The 27,804-nt window shown below is 40.5% G+C and overlaps 1 protein-coding gene across 1 annotated transcript; it reads left to right on the forward strand.

The window, feature by feature from the left end:
* Positions 1 to 27,408, forward strand: hdlbpb (high density lipoprotein binding protein b). The gene is made up of 28 exons (XM_038284929.1): positions 1 to 155; positions 6,399 to 6,478; positions 7,461 to 7,562; positions 7,693 to 7,844; positions 7,935 to 8,150; positions 11,666 to 11,872; positions 12,069 to 12,284; positions 12,459 to 12,665; positions 12,878 to 12,985; positions 13,255 to 13,359; positions 14,059 to 14,137; positions 15,587 to 15,726; positions 15,803 to 15,907; positions 15,991 to 16,104; positions 16,184 to 16,270; positions 16,354 to 16,485; positions 18,786 to 19,004; positions 19,109 to 19,330; positions 19,504 to 19,722; positions 20,155 to 20,296; positions 21,338 to 21,465; positions 21,534 to 21,638; positions 21,723 to 21,857; positions 25,010 to 25,153; positions 25,232 to 25,411; positions 25,493 to 25,609; positions 25,776 to 25,934; positions 27,119 to 27,408. The coding sequence occupies exons 3-28, from the start codon at positions 7,487 to 7,489 to the stop codon at positions 27,209 to 27,211; spliced, it is 3,807 nt and encodes a 1,268-aa protein (XP_038140857.1). The 5' UTR covers positions 1 to 155; positions 6,399 to 6,478; positions 7,461 to 7,486; the 3' UTR covers positions 27,212 to 27,408.
* Positions 27,409 to 27,804: the final 396 nt, after the last annotated feature.

Raw genomic sequence — 27,804 nt, forward strand, 5'->3', positions numbered from 1 at the left:
TGCGCAGAGATACTGCGGCATTCGCTCTCTACGCGGCGGTCGCAGAGCCCGCTTGTCGTATCCCTCCGCGGGCAGAGGAAGTGCTCGTAGACCAATCACGTTTGTGTTTACACCGACACCTGTCAAACACTTTCTGCTATATTTCTCTCTGAAAGGTAGGGCTTCTCTATTTATTTTCAGTCGTGTATTTCACACAAATTTGAGCAAAATGCACCAAGCCTGGATGTAGTTATGGCTGGCAAATAAACCGGCTCGTTTGTTTTGGATGAGGATGAGGGGATAGCGAGGTCCGGAGCTAGCTAGCCGGAGCTGAAGCTGGTTATCTGTCCTCGCGAGGCTTGTTGTTTTATGTTTATTGTGTTTTTTTCTGACTGTCTAAAATCCTTATGAGCATTTGTTCTATCGCTGAGGCCGGTTCAGTGCCGTGCATATCCGCATAGCGGATTGAAATCATTAGCCAGGGTTTCACCATGTTAGCGAGGTTAGCCGAGTGGCTAACGGTCCAATCAAGCAGATGCAGACTTCAGGTGCGCTGAGCTGCTCAGTCAGGATTAACGGTTCTTCTTCATCCGGAGGGAACTGATAGCACCATGCTACTAATGCTACCAAATCACCAAAATATTTGTCCCTTTCGCTTTCCTTATACTTTGTTTTTCGTTTTGTAACGCATCCAGTAAATCATTACCTACAATCAATATCTTCGTTATTTTTATGCAATTGCAAATAAAAATCGAGTTATTTTTAAAGTGCAGTACTTATCTAGAAATCCATAGAGCCCCGGACTGATTAATAAAACCTATAAATGTGTTTGCCTTTGACCTGCATCTTTTACATACCAATAGCAATGGGCATTACAGTGTAATATAGCTTTTATTCATAGCAAGCTTTTTGTTTTAGCAATTAGAAGCTGCACTTTGAAGCCCAGCTGTCCAATATTTTTTATGCTTTGAAAAAATGTTTTCTGTAAAGTACAGACAAATATATATTATTAAAATGTCCTTATTAAATTATTACATTTTTGAAAGGTTTTCACACACCAATATTCAGTACCCTGTAAAGGGTAAAAGTTTCTATACCCCTTTGATTGTTTTCAAGCCTCGCAGCATATTCTTTATTGAATCTGGGGAATATTCACCTTTTGAAAGCTCAATTATCCTCTTATTTTATCAACTTCTTCCCCCCTATTGAAGGACTGCAGTTTGATTGTGTTTAATGGCTGACTAGACTTCCTAAGGGTATGATGCTCATTTTGACCCTGCCTGTTGGATCGCCAAGTTTTCATGCGTTGCAGTTGTTCCCCTCTTTGGAAGATCTATTACAAAAGCCTTTAGACCAGGCATCCTCAAAGTCGGTGCTCCAGGGCCACAGTCCTGCAGGTTTTAGAGGTTTCTCTGCTCCAACACAGCTGATTTACATTGATAGCTGATTAACAGGTTTTTGCTGAACTGCAATCATCAGAATCAGCTGTGCTGAAGCAGAGAAACCTCTAAAACCTGCAGGACTGCGGCCCGACTTTGGGAATGCCTGCTTTAGACTGTTGCTTGATCTTGTGTTTATAACCTAATTCCTGCTTCAGGGAATCGGGGTTCTCCACAATTTAAGATTCTGTACATTTCCTCTGTGCTTTTTAGGCTGCACCGAGTGATTGCAGGTTTCTGACCAATCTGCAGTGGTGTCAAAAGTGCACACATTTGTTACTAGAAGTATAGATACTGCAGTTTAAAAACACTGGTAAAAGTTGAAGTATCAACTTGACCTCTTTACTCAATTAAAAGCGAAAAAGTATGTGCTCCAAAAACTACCTAAAGTATAAAGTAACGTTTATAAAAAAAAACAGCCAGATGATACTAGATTAATTGAAAGCTAAATTTTTCGACTATTTTGAAAATTTCTTTGAGATAGGACCAAGGATGAGGGAGGTCTTGTTGGTCTCGCATGTGTCCAACCTTTCAGACATTTCGACATCTTTTTGTTAATCCAATATTGTAGCATGGCATAGACAATTCACATTTGCAGTTTGAAGAACCCCTGCTTGCTTCTGATGGTTTCTTTAGCTAACCAATGAGTGTTTACGTTATATGACTCATCCAGTTACACTAGTTTTCACTAAATGTGGATGGAGCCAATGATCTGCATTGGATGGCGCACATGACGTGAAATAAATATTTATAAACATTAAACCGAAGAAGAGAGTAACGAGTAGCTTTAGTTTTAAAAATGTAAGGAATAGAAAGTACAGATACTTGTGTGAAAATGTAATGAGTAGAAGTCAGAAGTAGGAAGAAAAATAGGTAATGGAGTAAAGTATAGATACACAATAGGTGTACTTAAGTAATGTAACAAAGTATTTATACTTCGTTACTTGACACCTTTGTCGATCGGCGATTCCCATTCTTTTGAAAGCCTGACATGTAGAATTCGATTGTGATCAAATCAGATTTTTTTTTTTTGTTACCGACACTGTCAGTTGTTATAACATCTCAAGACACCTTCAATATTTCAATCGTATCTTACTGAAAGGCATCAATAACTGCCTGAGAGATGATAAAAGCGTCAGAAATTACCGCTCTCAAATATAAATTAAAGTTTAGAGCTTTGATTTTCGGACCTTTGCAAATGTAAATAAGATCTGTGGAAAAGAACAGATAGACATTTAAGTATTGGCCAATCACCGATCGCCCAAACCTAAGGAAACCGAGGCTGATCTATCGGTGCACCCCTACTCCTTAGACATCTAATGCTTAATCATCAAACATCCAAGGCTTTCAGAGAACAGCTGATACTGAATTACACCCTGATTAACTGGGTTGCTGATCAGGTAACTTCTTCAGGCAAGTTGCTCTGGATTTTAGAGGCTTTTAGAGGCTTTTTTTCCTAAAAGTTTTCATCATTTTTATTTATTTTTGCATAATTGAACTGACAGGAAATGGGGTTGATGGAGAGTTGAGAAGAAATGCTTTAGGGTCAATGGGCCGCCACTTGAACCTGTGAGGGCCGTGTCATGGACTGAGACATCTGCTGGTCGATTTTTTTTAGGAGTTGTTTTGCGTGTGTGTGCCATTCCTGGTATTTGCATGCAATCAAGTGGATGATGTCAACTTCATGTGTTTACCTTTTCCTTACCTTTTTTATCAACCTCTAAGAGATTATTTAAATCTGGAAAGAAGTCACATATTCAATAATTAACCATTTTGTGAGTCTGATTCTTACTGTCAAAGCTCCAATAGCTTTCAAATATTATTACACACATGTATCAAATGAAGTCCAAAGTTAAATATTTCTTTTAGGATTATCTTAGTTGGATGCATCTTGTTTCATTTGCAATGTTGGGAAATAATTGCTGCATAAACCACCTCTCGTCCACAATCTCAAAACTCCAGATGTGAAGAAATCCATCTGTTTGAGAATATGAGCATGAAAAGGCACCAAAATAATATTATGACTGTGGAAAACATCACAAGTAGAAACATGAGAGGTTCCTCATGGAGAGTTTTAAAGGCAGATGTCCTAATCTAAAGCATAACACTGTTTTTTTTAGTTTTGTTTGTTTGTCCAGTCTGTGTTTGCAGGTGTTTTATTGGATAAAGGTTCCTCTTTTTTTACAGCACAGTTTCAGGTTCTGCAAGAAGTAATGCAAATAGTTGTTGATATTTTCCTAAAATAATTACCATCGGCTTTAATTAGAGACTGCAAACGTTTTGAAGCAGCTGATGTAATTTTCTCTGCTCAGATTGCAGATATTAATATTTTAGTTTAAGCCTGAGAGAAACTGCTGCTGTTTGAGGTTCTGTGAGGTTGAAGATGAGCGTTTCCAGGCCTCCTATTTAATCCTCTTTGAACCACTCGGGTCAAATGTGTTTGCTTTTTGCGACAGGTTTTCTGTCTAGAAACTGCTTCCCGGTCCTCTGTGTCATTTAGGGAGGCTGTCAGATGAGACGCAGCTCAGCATCTATCATGCCGAGTAGACGCATGGAGAAACTTTATCCTTGCGGAGGAAATTACCCAGGCTTGACTGAAGCAGGGTTGGTGCCTTTTCATGTGCATCGGCATCCACAGATTCCTCTGGAGAAAAATTTAGCATAAGAGTCAATATGTTATTGATTCATAATAACTGTTCAGGAAATGCAGTGACGGCAGGTACTGTTTCTGCCATTTTTGAAATGGCTATGCTTCAGTGGAAAGTATAAAATCTATATTTCAAAAATTGACCAGCCAAATGCATTTAGTGTTTTCGTGTTAAACTGTTAATTTAAACTATGTGCAACCACACTGTAAAAACTGGGTAATAACTGGGCAAAAACTGCAAGTATATTCCTTTTCAATCAACCTTTCCATTGTAAATACAAAAAAAAAAACATGATTGTCATACAGAGACTGAGATTTGTTTATTTTCTTTTTCTTTTTTTTTTTGCTTTATAGTTCAGGTTCAGTAAGATTGGATATAAATCCGATTTTAATCCTCATTTTTTTAAAGTGATGTTGCAGATTTTCACTTGGATTTAGATCTTGATTTTGTGCTACGCTAACATACACTAACATGCTTTAGCTCAACCCCGGTCCTCAGTTAATTGCAGTTCCTTGCAGGTTTTCTTCAGTATTGCCCTGTGTTGATTAGTCCCATACATCTTCCAACCATTTTTGATCAGCTTACTAGTTTCTGTAAAAAAATAAAAAATCGCCACCTCAAGATGTTGCCACCACCATGTTTCATCAGGAATTGCTGCATTTAGGATTTTTTCTTTATAATTCTGCATATAAGCCGAAAAGCAATCTTCCGGGTTGCTTTCTGTCCTGCATTACTTCTGTAAACGCATGAACCAGGACGTCCATGTTTTGTTTTTATTTACGTTATATAATAAAGCCCAGATGCGTGGAGTCCAGAACTAATATTCAGGGTGTCAAAAAAAATTCCCCAACCTGATCTGTGGGCGTCTGTAGCTCCTCCAGAGTGAGGAGTCAAGGTTGAACCGCATTAGGGATGAAACAATTCATCTGATTAATTCATTGATTTATTAAGTTAATCATCAATATATTTCATAATTGAATCATTAGCTAGAGTAATGGTACACAGACTTTTAAAACGGGAAGATTTTCCGTTTTAGAATGCATTTTTTTTATACATATCATTATATGTATATGTTCATATATTGTATATTTTTGCCTTATAAAATGCATAATATTAGAACTGTTTTCTACATTTCTTAAGTTTATTTATGAAGAAATAAGGAGCTTTGAGGAGCTTCCTATGTGTTTTTTTAAATTTAAAATACAAACAAAAACAGCAGGTAGCAAGTATCCAAATGTATGCCATGTTTTCTAGGTCTTTATTGATCAAATATTGTGTAATAAACATGCATAGTTTGTTTTCCATGATATTAGAATGTTGTCTGATATCCATTATTTTCCAACTTACCTCTCCGATAGTGGAGATTAGGGCTGCAACTAACGATTATTTTGCAAATCAATGAATCTGTAGATTATGTTGTTCGATTCATTGATTAATAATCAGATAGCAAAAGGTTCCTCAAAGAAGATTTTTTAAGGAATAAAACTAGGTGAAACAAAAACTTTTCGACTTGAGGGGTTCTGGAAAGTGCGTGTTGACAGACAAAAAAGTTATTTATCTTAATTGCAAAATGTTTGCATATTTTATTTACAATTTTTGTATAAATATTGCTCTAAGTGGGTTGCTCTGTCAGCTAAAGACATGTTTTAGAGTCTCTATACTCCAGTTAACGACTAATCAGTTACAAAATTAGTTGACGATTATTTCAATAAACAATTAGTCCGATTAATTGTTTTAATACCTATATTTTATTTGTTAAATGTATTAACAGAAATTAATTTTCTCCTTGTGTCCAGTAGAGTCTTTGTAATTAGAAATCCGGCTGTCTGTCTTTGAAACGTTAAAAAAGTCGGACATTGGTATGTTATATTTAATGAAGCGATGATGTTTATTTTTAAAGGTAAAATTGGAGAATAAGGATAACTTTTATGCATCCCTAATTAGTCAATCTTTCACATAAAATCCAACAAATTGAGGTTTGTGATTCCAGTGTGAAGGAAAAGTGCAAAGGTTAAATGAGGATGAACCTTTATGCAAGGCTGTGTATATGTGGAGATTGGGGGGGGATCAGACAAGAAAAAAGTTAAGAGTTGTTGCAGTGCAGTATTTTGCAGCATCGCCCCCCACCCCCCCGAACATTTCCGGGGTTTGTGTTTGTTGAAATCACAGAGGAGGGCTGAAGCAAATGATGAAGGAAGGAGGAGAGCGAATATCATCTCCAGCCAGTGTGAGGTGCAGTGCAGTGTGGCCGTTCAGCTCATGCTGAAGCTCCACCTGATATACGGTGTTCACTTTCAGCCTCTTTGTTTTTCCTCCCCCCCTGTGCACGCAGGAGCTAAAACACACACTCACACTGAAGCGCCTTCGGTAGCCGCTAACTGGACGGACTCTCTGGCAATTGACCTTTTGCAGGTAAGCCTGCGTCGGCTCGGTGGTTTATACTAGAACTGACACAGCTTTAACTCACTGGCTACTTCATCGCTTCATCTCTGCATGCTTGTTTTTTGTTAAAATGTTGTTGCATTTTCAGTTTTACGTCCTTTAATGTATTTTTCTAAATATGCCAGTTTTTATTTCTAATAAAAGCTGAGGATAAGTACATGTGTCAGATGCTGGGTCGAAATGGGAAAGAAAGCGATTGTGGAGCTTTGCTGCGGCGGCATGTTGAAGGATTTGCATGTTTTCAAAAGAAGAATGCATGCTGCACAATTTGTTGGAAGATTTTAGTGGAGAAAAGAATATGCTCAAGTTCAGCTTTTAAAGTTGGATTCAAAAGATAGATAAAATGAATTCAATGCAGTGCTTTGTTCTGTTTAACTTTAAATCTGTCAATTATGGCACATTTACATGATCATTGAAGGAAGTTTTTTTGTGCTTATGTTGACTGCACCTTTAAAAATGAATGATTTGCACTATATGTTTTACTGCATTTTGTTTTTCCTGCATGAAGTCTATAGCCAATAATTGTGAATCACTGTCTCTAGATCAGCAGGCCGCATGTGCACACGGAAACAGTTTTTTCACGTGCAGCCTTGAACCTCCTTAAGGAGAACAGGAGTGCAGGTAGTGACCGCGCATCACAAGAATGTCGGCAGCCCTTGTTTTTAGCCGCAGATGCACCTTGTCGCCTTGTGATTACCCCTCCGTCCCTGAGGCAGAGAGAGGGTAGGGTATTTATCTGAGGCGTGTAGAAGTGCTAATTGGAGGATCTCAGGTGGAGAAGCTGTCACAGAGGGGAAGGGGGGGAGGGGGGATGTTCTGGGGTTTTGGGTAAAGCAGTCCTCAGGGTGAGCACCCATCAGGGACGGGAGGGGGAGGAGGCGAGTCGTTCTTCGAAATAAACCTTTTGCTCTCATTCATACCTGTTGTACCATAACGTTGTGTTTGTTTTTAGTGGAAAAGTGGAATAAGTCTTAAACCATGAGCTCAGTGGCTGTGTTGACCCCGGAGAGCTTTGCCGAGCATCGCAGTGGTCTCAAAGACCAGGAGATAACAGGTAACAATAGAAGAATCTGTTGCATCCTTTGAGGATTTCTCCTCTCATCTTCTGCTAAGAGCTTTGTATTCTAGTTTTTACCCCCTCCATCTCCTTGCTTACTGTTTTCATTTTGGCCTCACTGGGCCAGGTTGCGTCCCGGAGGATGAGGCCTACATTCCCACCTATCTGGAGGCCTTCCCTCCGCTGCCGGAGAAAGGGACTCCGGGGGAAAAAACCGGGGAGCCAGCATCGGCATGGGGGAGCAAGATCCGCCCCATCAAGGCCTCTGTTATCACCCAGGTGAGGATTTCAGCGTGAAGCACACAGAGATTCTGATGAACCCCTGCTGTTAGCACTAGTCTAATGAAACATGAATCTGCCTCCGCTAAGGTGTTCCACGTCCCCCTGGAGGAGCGGCGTTATAAGGACAACAGCCAGTTTGGGGAAGGAGAGGAAGCCAAGGTGTGTCTGGACATCATGCAGAGGACTGGAGCGCACATTGAGCTGTCCCTGGCTAAGGACCAGGGCTTATCCATCATGGTTACCGGCAAACTGGATTCAGTTATGAAAGCTCGCAAGGAAATCGTGGCCCGTCTGCAGACGCAGGTAAACCCACAAATTAAAGGCATGCACCGAATGCCTGCAGCGCAGACTCCAGGTCCAGGCCACATTTTCTTAATTAGATTTAGGTCCGGGCTTTGACTAGGCCATTCTAACACATGAACGTGCTTTTATCTAAACCAGTGGTCTGCAACCTTTAAAATCTGAAGAGTTCAGTATTTAAGGCATAGTATAGAGCCTTAAATACTACATAACCTTTTAATAAAACACAGCTTTTGATTTTTGTTAAATACATGCTATATTTTAGGCTTTAAGATTAAGGAAAAACACAATGTTTCAATGTTTCAATCATTTAGGTTTTAAAAGCCCTATTTAAGGTTCTGAGGCTGTTGTTTGTTATTATGCTACATTAGCTGGTTCTTTATATAATTTTCACCCCAATTAAGAGCCATTTACATCAGGTTACAGACCCCTGATCTAAACCATATTGTGGTGTTTCTGGTCCTGCAGAAATACCTCACTCCTCTTTCTTTTCTTCTTGGTTGGCTCTGCCTCTTGACTTCATCCACCTTTGCACCATCTCTGACCTGCTTCCTTCCACAGAAGGACATTCCCACAGCATGATGCTGCATTTCTTGTGTTTTATAAGTGTACTTTTGATATATCCCAACCTGAACACCTTCTTCTTGTTATTTGGACTATCATATATATATTATAAACACACTCCCTACTAGCTGTGTGTTAGAATAACAAATGAAAGTGTGAATCGAGCTCAAATCATGGTCAAACAGATAATTCTGAACGTATACGGAAGAAATTCACCATAAACTTCCATTCAAAATATAAGTATTTATTAACAAAACTCATTCAGCTCTGCGTCAGTGGTTGAAAACCACAATAAATGAGCTGATGCAGTGATATCACAGTTTAGCTGGACCTTGTGTTTGAAAACTAATGATTCATCTTGAAGACTTTGGGATGTGATCAAATTAGCTTTTTAATAATTTAGAGAATTTGGAATGTTTTCAACCAGTTCAAAACGCAAATCCATGAGGTGAATAAAACATTATTTGGTCAAATAATGTTTTATTAAATGATTTGCTTAATCAGGAACCAGTAACTTTTAGTTAAATGATTCCTTACCATCTTTGAAATAGCTAGCATAAAATAGACATAAGGATTCCATTAAATGACTTCTGGTCATACTTGGTCATGGAAATGTAATGAGCAAATGAGGAGCACATGAACACTAATGTTATGTCTGTGTTTAAACCCTTAGTGAAATAAAGCTTGTCCAAGCTTCAACAACAGCTCAAAACATTTTGCTGTAGCATAGCATGCAGGCCATCCTGTTAGCTTTGTCTTTACTCATCATTAAACAAATGAAATTATCCAAATTACATAACTCTGCCAGACCTTATACCTCTGCCAATGTCCATTTTGCACAGAGGGCGGTTTTCCTTTGTCCCACATGGCTCACACTAAGGGAAAAGCTGCTTTAGGTGGCTTTCACCTCCACTCTGACTCTTTAAGTTCTGGAACTCAGAGAAGTGTGTTGCAAATATTCTGTTTTGCAGCAGTTTGGTTATGAAATGTCAGCCATCATGACTTAGCCTTGGTCATTCTGGAGATCTTGACCCTGGGACTGGGTCTCCATGGTGGTTTCCTCTTCCAAAGTGAACCCCCGTGCAGCTTCACGGAAAGAGAGAGAAATCTTGTATGCTGTGGTTTATACTGTTCTCAGCTCCATGGGGGGTGTCCTGTGGAGGAAGTTGGCTGAGAGGGGGGTTGCAAAGCAGAGAAGAGATGTCTCACAGCTGTTTTATTAGGAAAATTGCATCCTCTTCTCCAGTGATCATGTGAAGATGTTCAAAACAAGGATTATCAATAGTGGTGCACTGATCAATCAGCTGGCTGTGATTTCCTTGATTTCAGGCGATCAGCCAAGACTTGTATTACAAGTCGATCTTTTCTGCCTCTCCCAAGTTCTGAAAATCAGCCATGTTGAAGCTCTGAGCTTTTATTTATATCTGAGTGTGTTACCTCAGGTAAAGTCAAAGTAAGTTTGTATTGTCTCACAGTTATTTTTACAATGTTTTTTAAATCAAACCATATATTGGTGTGAGTTATGAAACAAAATCAGTCCCGGCAGGTCAGGCTTTTCAAAGATCTATGCTCCCCTGTTTTCAGTTTGGTTTCGAATGGCTCCAGATCGCTGGCAGCCCAATGCAGAAGAGAACCATAAATGTGAATAAGAATTACAAGTAAGGAAAAAAAAAAATATTTGGCAAGTTTGTATGACACAACCATTGCAACAGCAAGTTCTATAACTCTGCACTCCTTCTAGTTTCATTATTCAATGTACTGCGTTGCTATGGTTGAAGGCTGTGGCTCTAGAAGGGAAAGAGGTGATCATTCAATAGAGGAGATGGTGCAGCTTGTGTGTTTTCAACTGGGGGTTGTTTTATTTTCCTGAATGAAATCAATTCATCCTGGCAAACCTTTTTTCTAGATTGTCTGTTTTTTTTTTACTTGGAGCAGCAGCAGTGTCCTAGTTGGCCAGATGGCAAGTTATTATTTATAAAGGGAGAGGTGAAACAGAACTGACCCACCTGACAGATTTTTAAGCTTTTATTTTAATGAAATAAATATAAACAAATGAGACTGGATTTTATTGCCTTATAGCAATACAATTTTTTCTTGAATTAAGGTGAATGAGACTCTTTGCAAATAGAATAAAACAAACTGCAGTCTCTTATTTCAAGTAGATAATATGCATTTTATCTTATTTTAAGGGTAAAAAAAATACAAATTCCCCTAGCAGATAATCTTATTTACCTGCTCAAATTTAGAAGAAATACAATTATTTTAAGAAATTTTAACTTTTTTTTTTTTGTTTGTTTTTGTGTGTCTTGAACATGAATCCTCCTGGATTTCTTTTGTTTTCATTGTTCTTTTAAAATGGATCAGGATTTTGAAATTCACTTGAAAACATGGCAATGATGTCCTCCCCCTCTCTCCACTCTTAGCTGTTAAAATGTACCATTCCTGCTTTTTATACTTTTAGATTCAGGTTGTCCTGAAGTCCTGTGTCTGTTTCTGACATGCAATCCGGCCACATCAAAAACACTGATGGATTTTCTAAGCCCTTAAACCTTGACAGTCTCTCATTCAGACACTAAGTATTAGCAAATGAGAGAAACAAAAACAACAATAAAAAAAGACATCCCCCATCTCTGCAGGTCGGTTGTCTACGGATTAAAGGTGGAGCTAAAAACACTGACCGTCAGGTCCTGGGGATGGCGGCCCTTTCAAGGCTCCTGCAGCAAATATGCTGCTTTCTATTTCTGCTGTTGCATTAAAGTTCAGCCGTTTAGCTGAGCTGTGGTTACTGAGACCAAGATGCAAGGAAACATTTTGTCCTCTTTGCTCACTCTGTTCACTGATCAGTTGTTGAGTTTTATTTAATGCTAATCCACCATAAAAGTTTTCATTTTAATCTCCTTTATTTTGTTGTAAAACGGCATTTATTTAGCTCCCTTTTCCTGTTGTTTCTGCAGGCGTCAGCTACGGTCGCCATTCCCAAGGAGCACCACCGTTTTGTAATCGGTAAGAATGGTGAAAAGCTGCAGGAGCTGGAGCTGAAGACCGCCACCAAGATCGCTATTCCACGACCCGACGACCCCAGCGCCAACATCCGCATCACCGGCACCAAGGAGGGCATCGAGAAGGCTCGCCATGAGATCCTGCTGATCTCAGCAGAGCAGGTCAGTGGGAGGGAAAGTTGGATTCATAAAAGCGGTTCTAGATCTCAATGGTTGCAGCTGGTCAGATGAGTCCATTTCTTCCTATGAGAGGCTATTTTAACAGGATTTCTATGGAGACTGGAAACGTCTGGAATTTTATCGAAGTATTTTGTTGAAGTTCCAGACTTTTGATCTTTGTTTCTCACTGGACCTCTAGGACAAGCGCGCCGTGGAACGCCTTTCTCTAGAGAAAGCTTTCCACCCCTTCATCGCCGGCGCCCACAACAGGCTGGTGCAGGAGCTGAGCCAGGAGACAGGCGCCCGCATCAGCATCCCACCACCGAGCCTGCCTAAGGACGAGATCGTCATCACCGGAGAGAAGGAGGCCGTCGCTCTGGCTGTCAACCGCATCCGAGCCATCTATGAAGACAAGGTGAGCGGCCAAACTTTGCTCAACTGTACCTCTGTGGTGAGGTGATCAGTCATCCATTATGGAGAGGAAGATATTGTAGATGATGGATGGGGCAGAGGGGAAGTGAAGAGAAAAACAGTTCCTTATGCTTCCCGATGTTTACTTGTTTTTTTTTTTTCTTTTTCTGATCCACAGAAGAGGAAGACCACAACCATCTCTGTGGAGGTGAAGAAGTCCCAGCACAAGTACATCATCGGTCCAAAGGGCAACACTCTGCAGGAGATCCTGGAGACCACCGGGGTGTCGGTGGAGATGCCTCCTCTGGACTCTGCTTCAGAGACCATCATCCTCAGAGGGGAGCCCGACAAACTGGGACCGGCCCTTACACAGGTCTACGCCAAGGTCAGAGCAGTAACACAAATTTCTTTGGCTAGTTTTCAACTAGCCAGTTTTCAACTAAATAATAATACTGCTAGCAAAGCTAACTGGGATAAGATAGATTATAGACTTTTTAAAGTGTTAAAATAATTTTTCAAAGCCGTTAAAAACCCAGTTAAACAGTAGTGGTTCTGTTGGTTGTTAGGACCTTGTTTAATCTGGTGCCGTACCTACAGGCTAAGAGTGTGATGGTGGTGGAGGTCAGCGCTCCAGCTTGGCTCCATCGCTTCATCATCGGAAAGAAAGGGCAGAACATCGGACGCATCACGCAGCAGCTACCGCGGGTAAGGAGCCCCCATTCTCTGACCGGTTTAACATTTTATGCAGTGGTTCAGAAACTTTTCTTGGTGGGCCTCCTTTTAATTTAAAAGAATGTTTTTCAACCCCACCTTCTCAATTGATCTTTTTCCAACAGTTTAACAAAGAAAGTTCAGTAAAATAAATGTCTTAAAAATCACAAAACTTTTCTATAACGTACTGAAGCAGATCCACTGGTTTAATGCAAGGCGGTGCTGTAGAGCAAGGTCTTACACTGGGTCACCTCTGCTCACAGGTTCACATCGAGTTCACAGACGGCGAGGAGAGAATCAGTCTGGAGGGGCCGACAGAGGAGGTGGAGCAGGCTCAGGCTCAGATACAAGAGATCATCAAGGACCTGGTTAGTGATCCCACCAAATCGAACAAACAGACTTTATGCAATCCTGTTTCAGTTGGTTAATACTTTTCAAAAGTTATACCTGTCTTATTATTGTGGTCACATCCAGAGAGAGAAGATTTTATCATTGTCTATTTATTAGTTTTTTATGAAACCTACTTGAAATAAGGAATCTGAAGACAAAAAAGAAACTAACATTTAAAAGGGTCAAAAGTGAGCCCTTCGTATTAGTTCTCGATGGGGGCTAAAAGGGTCCAGAGACCCCTTAGGACTTCTGCTAGCCCCTGCACTGCAAAAACTGATCTAAAGGTACCGGTAAGTAAATGGGTATAAACTAAGTGCATTTTTTCCCTTGATTTAAACAGTTAAGACAATTTGATGAACATTTGATATCTTGTTTTATGTGTCTATTATTTAGTTCCCCAACTTAGGTTTTTTCATATCGCTACTATGAACTGATTAATATTATGGAGGCTACAGTTGTCTGTCAAATATGAAACATTTTTAAAGTGCAATTTAAGATCAACTTCATAAGATATTTAAAAAATTGTGGCTTTAAACGCCAGTATTTCCATTAGTAATAAGTTGTATTTCTTTATGAAAATCTAGGAAAATCAACGCCATGCTACTGAAAAGATAAAAAAGATACAATTATTTACAGAGTAAAAAACGATGTTATCTTCATGTCTGTTTGCTTTCCAGCTGGTGAGGATGGACTATACTGAGGTCAACATCGATCAGCGCTTCCACAGACACCTCATTGGGAAGAACGGAGCCCACAGTGAGGAGCTTGATCTCTTTTTGTTTTCTAAATAATTTTGCTAAACAAAACTAAAATCATTCCTACAGATTAATTACTTTGTTGTTTCAAGTATTTTTATTTTCAGTTATCTGAGGTGATTGTGGTTTAGAGCTAATGTATCCAGTATTGTTTTAGGGCTCCTTTTGCTCGAGTTACTTGGTGGCAGCCTGAGGAGATGATCAGTCCTTTCATTAGCTGGTTGTTTCTGGTTCAGGAGTGGATGAAGGTGACCGTTACAGATATAGTCAGTAGATATGGATCCTTCTTTATGTTGTGGGTGTTGAAGCACTGACTATAAGTTTAGTAGAATCTTAACTTTTCAAAGGGGTTTACCTGCTGAACCAGAACGAGGTCATCTCGGTTGATTATAAAGCTACCATGTAACTTTATTGATACCAGAATGAAAACGGTACAAACCTAAACATTAACAGAAACTCCCAGCGGCTCTCTGAGCTTGATTAAAAGAGAAAAATACATTAATAAGTATGACCTATTTAATATCCCCAAGACACAAGAGCATGCTACAAGTGACATTATAGATAGAAATATATAAAATAGGGAACAGTTAATGAGTGCTAGAATAAATAGAAGAGCATTAATATTTATTTAATAGAGAAAGAATTGCAGGAGCAAAACTATTGTTGTAGTGAGTGGTCCTAACTCACAGGACACTGAACCTCTGTCCAGAGGAAAGCTGCAGGAACTCACTATCTGGTGTACAGCGAATGTAAACACAGCTCTGACTCCCCAATAAGACTACCAAACCATTAAATGATCTGGTTCAGTGAGTTCCTTTCTTTCAGGGTCAGATTTACAAACTATGACACGAGTGAAAGGGTTAAAACTGACTCAATGAAGGCCCGATTAAAAAAAATAAAGTGTCATCAAGATCCTACCAATATGGAAACAACAGTAGTCCTTTTTCCACTATTGTGTTTTGATAAAGCCCTCAAAGAAACAACCAGTTTGTTCAGCAATGAGCTGTTTTCTGGCTTACCGTCTTTAAAACAACCTTTCTACTTGAAATTTATTTAATGTTTTTTTTTTTTTTGTAGCTTCACTTGGGGTTTTCATTACCTGCAATCAATGGTTACATAAATAACAGACTGGGATCTATCCCACTGTGTGCAATGAATACCTGTGTGACAAGTTTTACATTTATTACTGAAACACCAAAGTTAAACTTTAAGGGCTACCTGTATAGCAGTGTTAATAATGTAGGTCACAGTAGCAGGCAGGATCAAACAATAAGCAGCAGCGATACTGATTCATCTGTTGCAAATGTGATGTCATAAATGATCTGAGTTTTATTGTCGCATATATATTTAGTTATGTTTCCTCTCCTTGATCCGACTTCCAGGCTAGAGAAGAGATCAGATTCATTTCTTTATATTTTTTCATGGCTTTTATCTTTTATTCTCCCTGCAGTCAATCGGATCAAGGAGCAGTACAAAGTTTCGGTGAGAATCCCACAGGACTCTGAGAGGAGCAACCTGGTTCGCATCGAAGGAGACCCCAAAGGAGTGCAGATGGCGCGCAGGGAGCTCATCGAGATGGTCCAGAGGATGGTGAGAGCGGCTCAAAGGCGTAGGTTGGTTTCCATTGGTTTGAACAGAAACTAAAGAGAGAGCTTCATGTTTCCAGGAAAATGAGCGCACCAAAGACATGATAGTGGAGCAGAGATTTCATCGGACAATCATTGGACAGAAAGGGGAGAAGATCAAGGAGGTTCGGGATAAGTTTCCTGAGGTGAGATTCCCCTCTTAACTGGCAGATCGTCTCACTTTCATGTTCACCTCTTTAACTTTGCTCCCACTTGATTTCAATCTTAGGTCATTATAACGTTTCCTGACCCATCGCAGAAAAGCGACATTGTCCAACTGAGAGGGCCGAAGAACGAGGTGGAGAAATGTGCTAAATTCCTTCAGAAAATCATTGCAGACCTGGTACGAACCCCCCCCCCCCCGCCTTTCTGAACCCTCCTCCTGCCAATGCCGCAGCCTCACTAACTCTCTTAACTTTCAGATTGAGAACAGCTTCTCGCTTTCCGTCCCCATCTTCAAGCAGTTTCACAAGAACATCATTGGAAAGGGCGGCGCCAACATCAAAAAGGTGAAAACGAAGCAGATCAGGTATGATGAATAAATGTCTCACATACGGCGTAAACAAACCGGGGTGTGTGTTTATTCCGTAAGATCCGCGAGGAAACCAACACTAAGATCGACCTGCCGACGGAGAACAGCAACTCTGAGATGATCATCATCACGGGGAAGAAGAGTAACTGTGAGGCTGCCAGAGATCGAGTCCTGGCCATCCAGAGAGACCTGGTGAGACCATAAACACAGCCTCAAGCAGCAGTTATTTTAACAATGAACTAAACATAATATTTGCCTTAGTCTGGCTTCAAAGTGTGAAAGACAAGAGAACATCTTAAAGTAGGCAAAATGTGTCAATTTAAAGCAAAGGCCTTAACAGGGCTGGATTATCTCCATCACAAACAGCAGAGGATGGTGGTTGAGATGAGATTATGCCAAAAGTTCAATTAGAGAACTTCCATTGTTTTCTACTGGAAAATAAAAAAATATAGCTACTTTACCTGAAAGCCTGAGAGACATATTTTTAATCGTCTTTATTTGCCCATTCATTCATCCTGTCCGCTGAACTGCTGCTAGTTTTACTCACATGCCTGTAAGATGTCTAGTGCTACTACCACAGATGATCTCGCTCTCCAAATGGAATTTAATGATTCAGATTAGCTAGCCGAATGAATAGAAGGAGTAGAGCCCGCCCGTGGCCCGGGCTGCCTGTCACAACTCCAGTCTGCCGCGCGGATGACGTCATACACTCGCCGCTTTGTTTTTAAATCATATAAATATAAAAAATATAACCGCGGATGTCTGGGGAACAGTGATTCGCCTACATGTCATGAATGCTGGCGTACCATAAAGAATAAATTATGAACAGTTTAGTTTGTGCCTTCAAGTCGTTGCCCATAGGAAGACGTTACTTCGATATAACCTAACGGAATATCTTTAGAACAGCTTTAAATGACACAAAACTCATATGGATGAGTAGAACATGATGTAATAACGTAAAATCAAGGGCCAGATGTAAAAAAACGGCGTTCCTCTTTAAAGAAAAAAGCGGCAATGATGCGTGTTATTCAGAAATTTAGTAAGGATAGGTGGAATCCTGTCACAGTGTGGGTCAGTTAGCGCCATAGCACAACATGCATTCAGGAAGCTTTCATATTCTGGTGAGACATCAAAACAGAGGACCTCATCAACACAAAAATGGATCAACAGACACAAAATCCCCCCTCCATCCACGGCGTCCAGTGGAAGAGCTGTGGGGTGAACCAGATCAGACGCAGGACTTTGGAGGAACAAAGGAGCGATCAAACAGATCTTGCTCTCCAGCTCATAACCTTTGGTTGGAAAGTTAGAATACAAGATTTAATTTCTGATTGTGGCCTCTGACTCTCAAAATTGTTGCTGTTTTTCTAATCAAAGCATCTTAGATTATTCTTTCAATTTAAAAGATAAATGGCTTTAAAGCTTTCATTCTCAAAACTGGACTTTTTATATCATTATTATTACAGGTGTGGGCTTTGATTTATAGCGATCATCATCCTGATAAATTTCTCGTCATGATAATAATTTGATTTAATTGCCTGAACAACAAATTAGTGATGATTTAAAAAAAATTATTAATCGTTAATTTTACTTATAGTATTTTTCTCCTTTTAGTTAACAAATTCAAAGAATACGATTAAATCCAGTAATTATGGGATATTTAGTGATACAAATTACACCTAGGTCAGTTATTATAAAAAAAAAATAAAAATAAAATAAATAATAATGAGGGGGAGAGGGACCTAGTGGTTAGGGCATCGTGCTTGAAATCCAGAGGTTTTGAGTTCAAGCCCGCTCCCACAGACTGCCACTCTGGCTCCCTGAGCAAGACCCTTAACCCCACACTGCTTCTCGTGAGCCACACAATGGCAGCCCACTGCTCCCAAAGGGAATGGGTTAAATGCAGGTAAAATGAGGTAAAATTCTCATCAATAAAGATTAATTATTAATATAATTTATTTAAATTGTGTCCTAAAGAGGCCTATTTTAATGTGTATATTATTTTAAGACTAGTGATTGTGACAGACATACACATCCCTAAGAACGACTTGTAAGAATGAATGAAAAGGGCTTTTTATCTGCAATTTTATTGTTATCATGATAGTACCCACAAAATATCATGATAGGGTTTTAAATTCCTAGCTCTAAGTTAATTTAACTTAAATTTAACTTCACTGCAAGCTGTGAAGTTAAATGTGATGTTTTGGAATTATATTAAATGAAACGTACATAGGAAGTTTTTGTTTTCCTTTCCAAGTTTCTTAGAATTACACAAAATCCTTCCAAATAATTATAAATGAATAGATGAACTTAAAGCGAATCATGATTTATGAAGCAGCTGTTCAGAGGCTTCGAGCTCCAGAAGCCTCATAGATCCTATGTTCTGCAGTATTTGTGTTTAATATTGTGGAAGCAGTAGGAACAGAAGGGTTTTAATCTATGTTCTCATCCTTTAGTTCTAACAGTTTATCATTTTAAATCTGTTATTTTAGGCCAACATTAAGGAGACAGAGGTCACCATCCCAGCCAAGCTGCACAACTCTCTGATTGGTTCCAAAGGCTGCCTGGTGCGCTCCATCATGGAGGACTGCGGTGGCGTCCACATCCACTTCCCCTCTGAGGGCTCCGGCTCAGACAAGGTCACCATCAGGGGGCCAGCTGGCGAAGTGGAGAAGGCCAAGAAACAGCTGCTGCAGCTGGCGGAGGAGAAGGTCTGTGCAGACATAAGGCATATAATATAATGTAAAAAATGCTGGCTGGTTTCAGACAGAAGAACTGAATTAATCACTCTGTTGTTTTCTCGCTTCCCATCCAGCAAGTGAACAACTTCACCGTCGATCTTCAAGCCAAGCCAGAGTACCACAAGTTCCTGATTGGAAGAGGCGGAGCCAACATCCGCCGTGTCCGGGACAAGACAGGGGCCAGGATCATCTTCCCGTCGCCTGACGACTCTGAGCAGGAGCTGATCACCATCGTTGGGAAGGAGGAGGCTGTACGCCAGGCCCAGAGAGAGCTGGAAATCCTGGTCAAAAACCTGGTAACCGTTTCCCTAATCCCTCTGCTCAACTTCATTCATGGTACAACTTCAGCATAAACATTTTCCCCTCTTTGACAAATTTGACTACGTTTCCAAAGCTTCAACCCGTTCGGAGCCTCCTTTCTTTTCCTCGCCCCCTCCTCTCACTGCCCTCTCCTTTTGCAAACTTCCAGGATGACGTGGTGGAGGACAGCATGGAGGTGGACGTTCGGCACCATCGCCACTTTGTTTGTCGCCGCGGTCAGGTCCTGAGGGAGCTGGCGGAGGAGTATGGTGGCGTAGCTGTCAGCTTCCCGCGCACTGGATCGAACAGCCAGAAGGTCACTCTAAAGGGAGCGAAGGACTGTGTGGAGGCGGCAAAGAAGCGAATACAGGAGATCATCGAGGACCTGGTAGGTCACTGGAAAGATTCAAACCGTTTTTATTGGACAATTTTGCAGAAATGTTTTTACAGTAAGAATTCATGCTAAAAGGTAACAGAAGTTGTTGCAATATTCCATTATAATGTAGGCGACACCGCAGACCTGTGTTTTTAGCGTTGAGCTTTTAATTCCAACATTAAAACACGGTGATGGCTACATCATGCTGGGGGTTTATGGAAAGATGGACAGAGATGAATACAAGACACTCCTGAAAGGCTGAAAAAGTCCTTTGGCGGAGATTCACCTTCAAATCAGATTGAAGCATAATTCATGTGCTAGAACGGCCTAGTTAAACTTTGGAAGAGTGACATGATTTTAAACTGATCTGTGTCTTGGAGTTGGACTATTAAAAGGAATAGCTTCTATAATTAGCTTGTTTTTCTCTCTCTTGTTGTGCGGCAGGAGTCGCAGGTGAGCGTGGAGGTGGCCGTCCCCCAGCGACACCACCGCGCCATCATGGGGCCCAAAGGCAGCCGCATCCAGCACATCACCAGGGAGCATGAAGTCCAAATCAAGTTCCCCGAGAGAGACGACAGCGCTGCAGGTTAGAGAAACAGTCTCTCTAGCTGCTGGTGTTCTCTAGTGTTGTTGTTTTGTTTTTTTATTCAAGTTTTTATTTTATTTTACAACTTTTAACATGAATACTATAACTGCAGTAGTCATTTAACTTGCAACCTAACATATTTTATGGGCCCGTAACATATTTAAAAACCAAAACAAAAGCCTGTACAAAACAATAATACAAAATTCAAAAAAGGAAGAAATAAAAACATTAACATTTTATCCCAGTCGTATTTATAATTAGTCAACAATCTGAACCCAGGATTCATTAGCAGTATTATAGTCATCATTTATTCCAGGAAACATTTTTTCATATGAAACTATTTTAAATGTATTCTGTTTCCACCTTTAAGCTCAGGAGGAGACTCTCAGAATTAGCCTTGCTGGTGTAATTACCCACTTTAACATCCACATACTCTGATTTTTTTTACTCCCTGAATCACAGATTTATATCCCAACAAAAATAACCTTGTTACTTTGCCAATCCATGTAGCAAGGTGATCTATTACTTGCACCCAGAAAGGGTAGATCTTATTGCATTCCCAGACAGCGTGTATAAATGTTTCCGTGGTTGATTGACATTTCAGGCAGTTACCATTTTTCATAATTCTCCTTCTTTGAACTTTAGAGGGGGTTAGATACCACCTGTGTATGTATTAATACTGAATACTGTGTTTACATTTATTAATAACATATCCCCTTTTGCCTCCTTTACAAATTTATAAGAATCTAATAATATTCTATCCCATTCCACCTTATTTCTGTAACACCCCAAACCATTTTACCAAATAATTCTTAGGTTTTCATTTGTGCCTTTTCTTAAGTTATTAATCAGTTTGTATAAAACTGCTGCCCTATGTCCTCCAATGGACATTTTACAGAAGTCCACAACTGGATTCTCTAGTGTTGTTTGTTAAATCAGGTTCATCCGAACCAGAGAATAAATGTTTTTTTTTATGTTTTTTTTTATGTTTTTTTAAAAAGAATAAATGCTGTTCTGATCGGCTCTCTGTGCTAAAATCAGGTCAGGACAACTTGCCGCAGGAGAACGGTGACGTCAGCCCAGAGGCGGAGTTTGTCCCTCGCAAGTGTGACATCATCACGATCTCTGGACGGGCAGAGAGGTGTGAGCTGGCCAAAGCGGCGCTGCTGGTGAGTACAGTTTGGTAAACAAGTGAAGCGCTGCCTGACCACGCTAATTCTGTTTCTAAATTTTGCAGGCGTTGGTGCCCATAACGGAGGATGTGGAAGTGTCTTACGACTTGCACCGCTACATCATCGGCCAGAAAGGCAGTGGAATCAGGAAGCTGATGGAGGAATATGAGGTTAGCAGAAACACAAAGCACAGGCAGGTTCTGGATCACAGATTAGGCTGAAAGGGGGAGCGTCATGAGCTTCTTTACATACAGGTTAACATTTGGGTGCCGCAGCCTGAAAAACAGCTGGACGTGATCAAGGTGACGGGCCTGGCTGCCAACGTGGAGCGTGCCAAACTGGGCCTCCTGGAGAGGGTCAAAGAGCTTCAGGCTGAGCAGGAGGACAGGGTAATCACTTTTATCAGCTTTTCTGTGTCTGACAACAACTGTCTGGTAGAAATGAGGCTAGGAACAGGCTCTCTGGAAACAAGGTTTCACCAATCTACCTATTGATTTCAGGTCAGACTGAAGCTTTAATCATTTTCCTCTTTAATTCCACCATAATGCTGCCACCTCCATGCCTTTGACTTATTACAGTTATTAGGTCTGGTCTAAAAGCTCAACATTTGTAAAGACTCTGTTTACTGGGAGGCAATCAGCAGTTCCTTAAGGATAGATGCTGAAAACGTCAATGTTAAACTGGCTGCTTTTAATGTTTTGATGTTCTGGAAAAAAATTTTAAGTGTGGAACATGTTGCTTTTTCCATGCTATGTTTTTTTCTTTCTTTATTATCTAAAACTAGCTAGGGCTGCATAAATGCAACGGATTACAATGTTTTAATGAAACAGGCGTCTTTAAATTTATCAAAGACGCTTATCAAAGTCATCAGTTGTAATTCTCTTCCTTAGTAATTTAATGTTATCCAATTGCAGAATCTGCAGCTTTATAAAAAAATTTATAATTACTAAGGCTGGGCGATATAGAAAAGAAGCTTATCGATTAAAAAAAATGCATATTGATCGATATCGATAATTATTGAAAAGATATTAAACCATATTTTATGTGCAGCTCTGCCTGGACTTTTTATAATATTGCTAAATGAGTTAATTTTAATAAAAAACACAAACACAGACTTCGAATTAAATCTTTATTTAACCAACTTTTATAACAGAATTGTTTTAAAGAAAAATAACTTAAGAGACCTGGGTTATGTTATTAAATACTGACAAAGAATAAACTAAAGTGACCAGAAAAGTGACCAAAATAAATATAACAAATACATAAATGCCCCCCCACCGCCGCCCCCGTTTCCTGCTTTAACCTGAGTTATTACTTTGAAGTTTCTGGCCCCTCAGCATTTTTCTCTCAATTGTTAGAACTACGTGGGAAACTGCCCAGAACTGAAAATATATATATTTTCCCGAAATTCCCGAAGATTCCTCAGAGGAGAGCCGCGCCGGGGATTACACAGCTCGTACTCCTGCGGGTGTGAGCGGCTGAGATGAAAAAAAAAAAAAAGTTGGTTATGTTATCAGACTTCGTTTTCACTGGTTCCCTACACATTTTACAGATGACTGTGGTTTGTTTTTTGTCCGACTTGCCATGACCGAAATACTTCCAAACTGGCGAACTACAAAAACCCTTCTTTGAAACAATTTCCTCCGACTCTCCTTGCTGCACATCTTCATGTGCTCTGTGTTGTGGTTTGAGAGGGCGGCGCTTTGTGACGGTGTGCCAGGGTCAGCGATTGTGATTGGTTGGGAGGAAGCAGTGACTAGCATAAACCTACATGCTAGGCTACAATGAAAAGGAAGGAAAACTGCGTTTCTTTTTTATCGAACTTTTATTGACCCTCTTTTTTTCTATTGCGCCACATGTCTATCGATCGATATATATCGTTATTGAATTATCGCCCAGCCCTAATAATTACTCCTTTATAGTATGACCCCCCAATCCTGTCAGCTAATTAACAAACAAAGGCAATTATTGCCAAATAAATCTTTAGCTAATAATAATAAAACAAAACTTTTTCTTCTAAGGAATCCATATTTTCTCCAGGATTCTGGTTTTCTTTACTACAGTAACAGTCAATAAGGCTCGTATTATAGATGGCTAGTAAATAGTTTACAGATATGTTATTAATAAATGTAAACACAAGTAGTTATTATGCACATATTATGGGTGTACAGGAGGGAAAACTGAGCAGTTTCTAGTCTAATACTGAGCCTAATCTGTTATTTTTTTAAGTTCAACATTTCAGACTAAGATACTACATCATTAGTACAGCACGCATTTTCAAAATACATTTTTTTTGCTGCATAATTCGTAAAATCCATAATAAACAGTTATAAATGAGTTATAAACGGTTTATAACATATTTATAAACTGTTTATTGGCTTCTATAAGGGGGGACCCAGCTTAATTTATGCATGGCATGTCCACGAGGTCAGCACAACTAAACAACGTCATTTTAGCTTCCACTAGGACAGACAAAACTGCGTACCTTGGAAAATATTTAACCTCAAAGCCAGCTCTGTGTGGGGAAAAAAACTTGGACGAGCGACCTTTCCTTCCAGCGAGGGTTAATAAATATAAACATCTGGAGAAATCTTGGTATGTCGTCCATATCTCACTGTGAGATATGGGCGCAGTGGAAAACACGGCTGTGGTTTGCTGTCACCACAGTTGGCCAGAATATTAGGTACAAGGATGCGTCTCAGTTTCCGTAGGTCAGTTATGTTTAACTGGTCCTTTATTGCGCTTAAATGCCGATTTATTTAGATTTCCTTTTAAATTGTAAAAGTCGGTCCAGACCTTTGCCTCCAGAAGTCTCTCTCAGTGCATGCTGAACTGCTATCCTCTCTAAGTTCCCTGGAATCTCCTTTCATTAGTATTTTTAGTCAGTCAAATCATTTTAATGTTAAAGTAGAACGTCCATCATCAGTCGATCATGTCAGCCATTGAGGAGTTAAAAGGCTCTGGCCTCATCAGGTTAGGAGGTTTTACTATCTTCTGCAACACAAATTAAAGCTTCAGCTGAGACTGTAGGGATAGTTTTACACACAATTCACCTCTAATTGGTCCCAGATTAATCTAACATCGATCCCAATGAGATGGGCATTTAGTCTTAAAAGCACATGTTGGGTCTGTCATCGGAAGAGGTTTTTTTTTTTTTATAGCAGTCGGGATAATCATTGCCTAGACTAGTTGATTCCAAAAAAAGTTAAAAACAATCCACTGGATTTTGTTTTCCAAGTTTGAAGACATTTTGCTTCCCATCCAGGAAGCTTTTTTTTTTTATTTCTAAATGTCAGAATTAGCATTGAGCAACAAGCTTTATAGAATAGCCAAAACAAAGCCTTATTTTGGCTTAAAAAACATACAAATTGAACCAGAAGAACAGGTCCGCCCCTTAGGAATGGGGTTGAGGTCGTTGTTAGCCTGCAACCGCAGGTTTAAAGAGCATCTTTGATGTTTTTCTGTTCTTTGTAGACTAGTTGATGTATACCTTGGTTGCTCTTTTCTGTGAAGTAAGGATGAAATCTCCGTCTCCTCTCAGGCCCTGCGCAGTTTTAAGGTCACCATGTCTGTAGATCCTAAGTTTCATCCCAAGATCATCGGGCGAAAAGGGGCGGTCATCTCTCAGATCAGGAAGGACCATGACGTCAGCATCCAGTTCCCAGACAAAGGAGACGAGCAGCAGGTCTGTGTGGCTTTTATGTTGACCCCCCCACCCCCCACCTTGGCTCCAGCTCCTCCTCTATCATCCTCGTCTCTCCAGGATCTGATCGTGATCTCCGGGTACGAGCGGAACGTGGAGGAGGCCCGCCAGGCCATTCAGCAGCTGGTGTCAGAGCTGCAGGAGATGGTGAGCCAGGACGTGCACCTGGATCCGAGGACTCACGCCCGCATCATTGGCGCCCGCGGAAAAGCCATCCGCAAGCTGATGGAGGAGTTTAAGGTGAGTGACGATGGAGAGCCAGGACGGGTGAGCAAAAACCTACTCCGACCTCTATGATCAAACCACCCTGTTCTTTTCCAGGTGGATATCCGGTTCCCTCAGCCAGGCTCTGATGAGCCCGACAAGGTGACGGTTACAGGCCTTCCTGACTCTGTGGACGCAGCCATAGATCACCTCCTCAATCTGGAGGAGGAATATGTGAGTTTTCAAGTTGGGAAGGATGGACTCTAGAGGTTAAGATCAGACAAATGTATTATTAACTAAGTAACTGTAGCTGTAGAGTTAACCGACTGTCAGATACTTCTGCTACTGCCTGTTAACAAACTGTGCCTTCTTTACCCACTCCACCTCTGGATTCTCCCAGCTACTCAGTGTGACAGAGACAGAGACCTTGGCGGCGTACATGAAGCCTCCGTCTCGCTATGGAGGAGGAGGTGGAGCAGGAGGACTGGATGACGGCAGCGGGGGTCCGGCTAAGGGCTTTGTGGTGCGGGACGCCCCCTGGAACGCAGCAGGGAACAAGGTGGGTGGTCGTGGAGAATGCTTCTGAACACCTGCGTGAATGTGCTTGGATGATGGAGGGTTTTCGGATGTATATGGTTTGTTTTGATTCTCTGAACACTGCTTAAAACTCTTCCACATTTTATGTAAAAGTTTTTACCAAGAGATTCTGGCTGCAGACCTGCAGAATTGGGTCTCCTGCACTGTCGAGACCAGAAGTTTATTCCAGAAGTTGTATTTGTATTTGAAGCCCTCAGCAATAGCACTTGAAATTATTATGCAGTAAAAATCCTCATAGGACAGCCAACCTCCATTGTCATTTAGAAGACGTCTTTTAGACCAAATGCCCTTTCCATCCAGCGATCCAAATACAGAGACTTATTTATATGTAGCAGATATCTGTTATTCCAGTTAGAAGTTTGGTGGGGAGTAAAATTGTTCATGTACCAACGTTTCGAGCATTACAACTCTTGTTTGTGAAAGGAAGCTAGCTTCACGGGGAGTTTATCGACACTAGATTTTACTTTGAGAAACCTTCCAATAATTTTCGCTTTTACTTTGAAAGTCTTCATATAAACCTCTGGTTCTAATAGCACCAGAGGCCACACAGTGAATCTCTGCAGCCAGCGCAGCTCTGGGTCCCGACAGCAGCGCAGCTCTGCAGCTGCTGATAGAGCACCCAGATCCCTCTCGTTTTTACAGGGATTTGAAGAATCGGATTGGGGTGCACTGATTTATCGGGCAGCCGATCGATTGGCCTTGATTTTCCTAATTTTGGAAGCTCGTCAAATACTTAGATGTGAAACCAATCTTTTCGAAGCATGCTGTGCTCAAGGAACGCTTAGCAGCAAAACTGGATCTCAAAAGAAATTTGGTGCATGCAAGTGGTAGATATAGATGTACTTTTGCCATCTTCTGGCCGCTTTTGGTATTGGATTTTCAAAAGTCAAATTTAGTCTTCAATCACTGTATGGATGTCTGCATCTAAAAAAAAAAAAAAACTGTCACCATATCCATCCCGAAAACAAAACGGGGAAAATGACAGAGAGCGTCTCAGACAAAGAGCAGGCAGAGAGCTCAACGTAGAGGAGCAGACAGAAATAATCTCTCTCTATAAACCGATGATTCCTCCAGCCTGTCTATCCCTGGTATATAAACCTGTACAGATAACACTTTGGGTGTGTTTGTTTGTTTTTTTGTTTTTAGGCTCCTGATATGAGCAGCGCTGAGGATTTCCCCACGTTCGGCTCCGGCGTGGCCCCGAAGCAAACGTCCGCTTGGGGACCCAAGAAATTCTGAAGAAAAAAAAAAAGACGACAAGACAACCTTTGTACAGTAGAGTAGGAGAGGCGGAATACATTTTAAGTCCACTTGCTGCTCGCCTTTCCCCCATTTTACTCCTCATCTCTCTAGTGTCTCCCCCTCTCTCAACCAGCCAGAGTGAATTCTGGGAGAGTGAGTCCTATTTGTCTCCCTTAATGTAGTTCATTCCACTGCTCCGTCCTTGAAAACAAGGAGGGGGGATACTGTCGTCATAATTTAGCTTACCTTAAACATTTCACAGACAGTAATACTCTGCTCCCTCTAAGACCGCCAAATACCCCCCCCCCCCCCCACCCGCTGAAATCCTGTTTCAGATCCTCAGAGAAAAGAGGTTACCTCACACTTCCTAAGCAGGACCTTTTTCAGGAATTTGAGCACTTCATCCTGTTAAAAAAGGTTAAATGTTGGATTTTTAACCTTAAATCTAGAGTAAAAGGAAGTCTGTTTTTTAGCGTGGAAAAAGTTTTTAACCTAAAAATGTTTTCATTTTTCTTTTTTCTATAGTTTGTAACTTGCTGAATAATGTGCTGCAGCCAGTGAAGCCCCTGTCATACCTTAACGATTTAGCC

This window comes from Cyprinodon tularosa, unplaced genomic scaffold (assembly GCF_016077235.1).
Source record: "Cyprinodon tularosa strain WSP-4 unplaced genomic scaffold, ASM1607723v1 ctg204, whole genome shotgun sequence".
Taxonomy (NCBI): domain Eukaryota; kingdom Metazoa; phylum Chordata; class Actinopteri; order Cyprinodontiformes; family Cyprinodontidae; genus Cyprinodon; species Cyprinodon tularosa.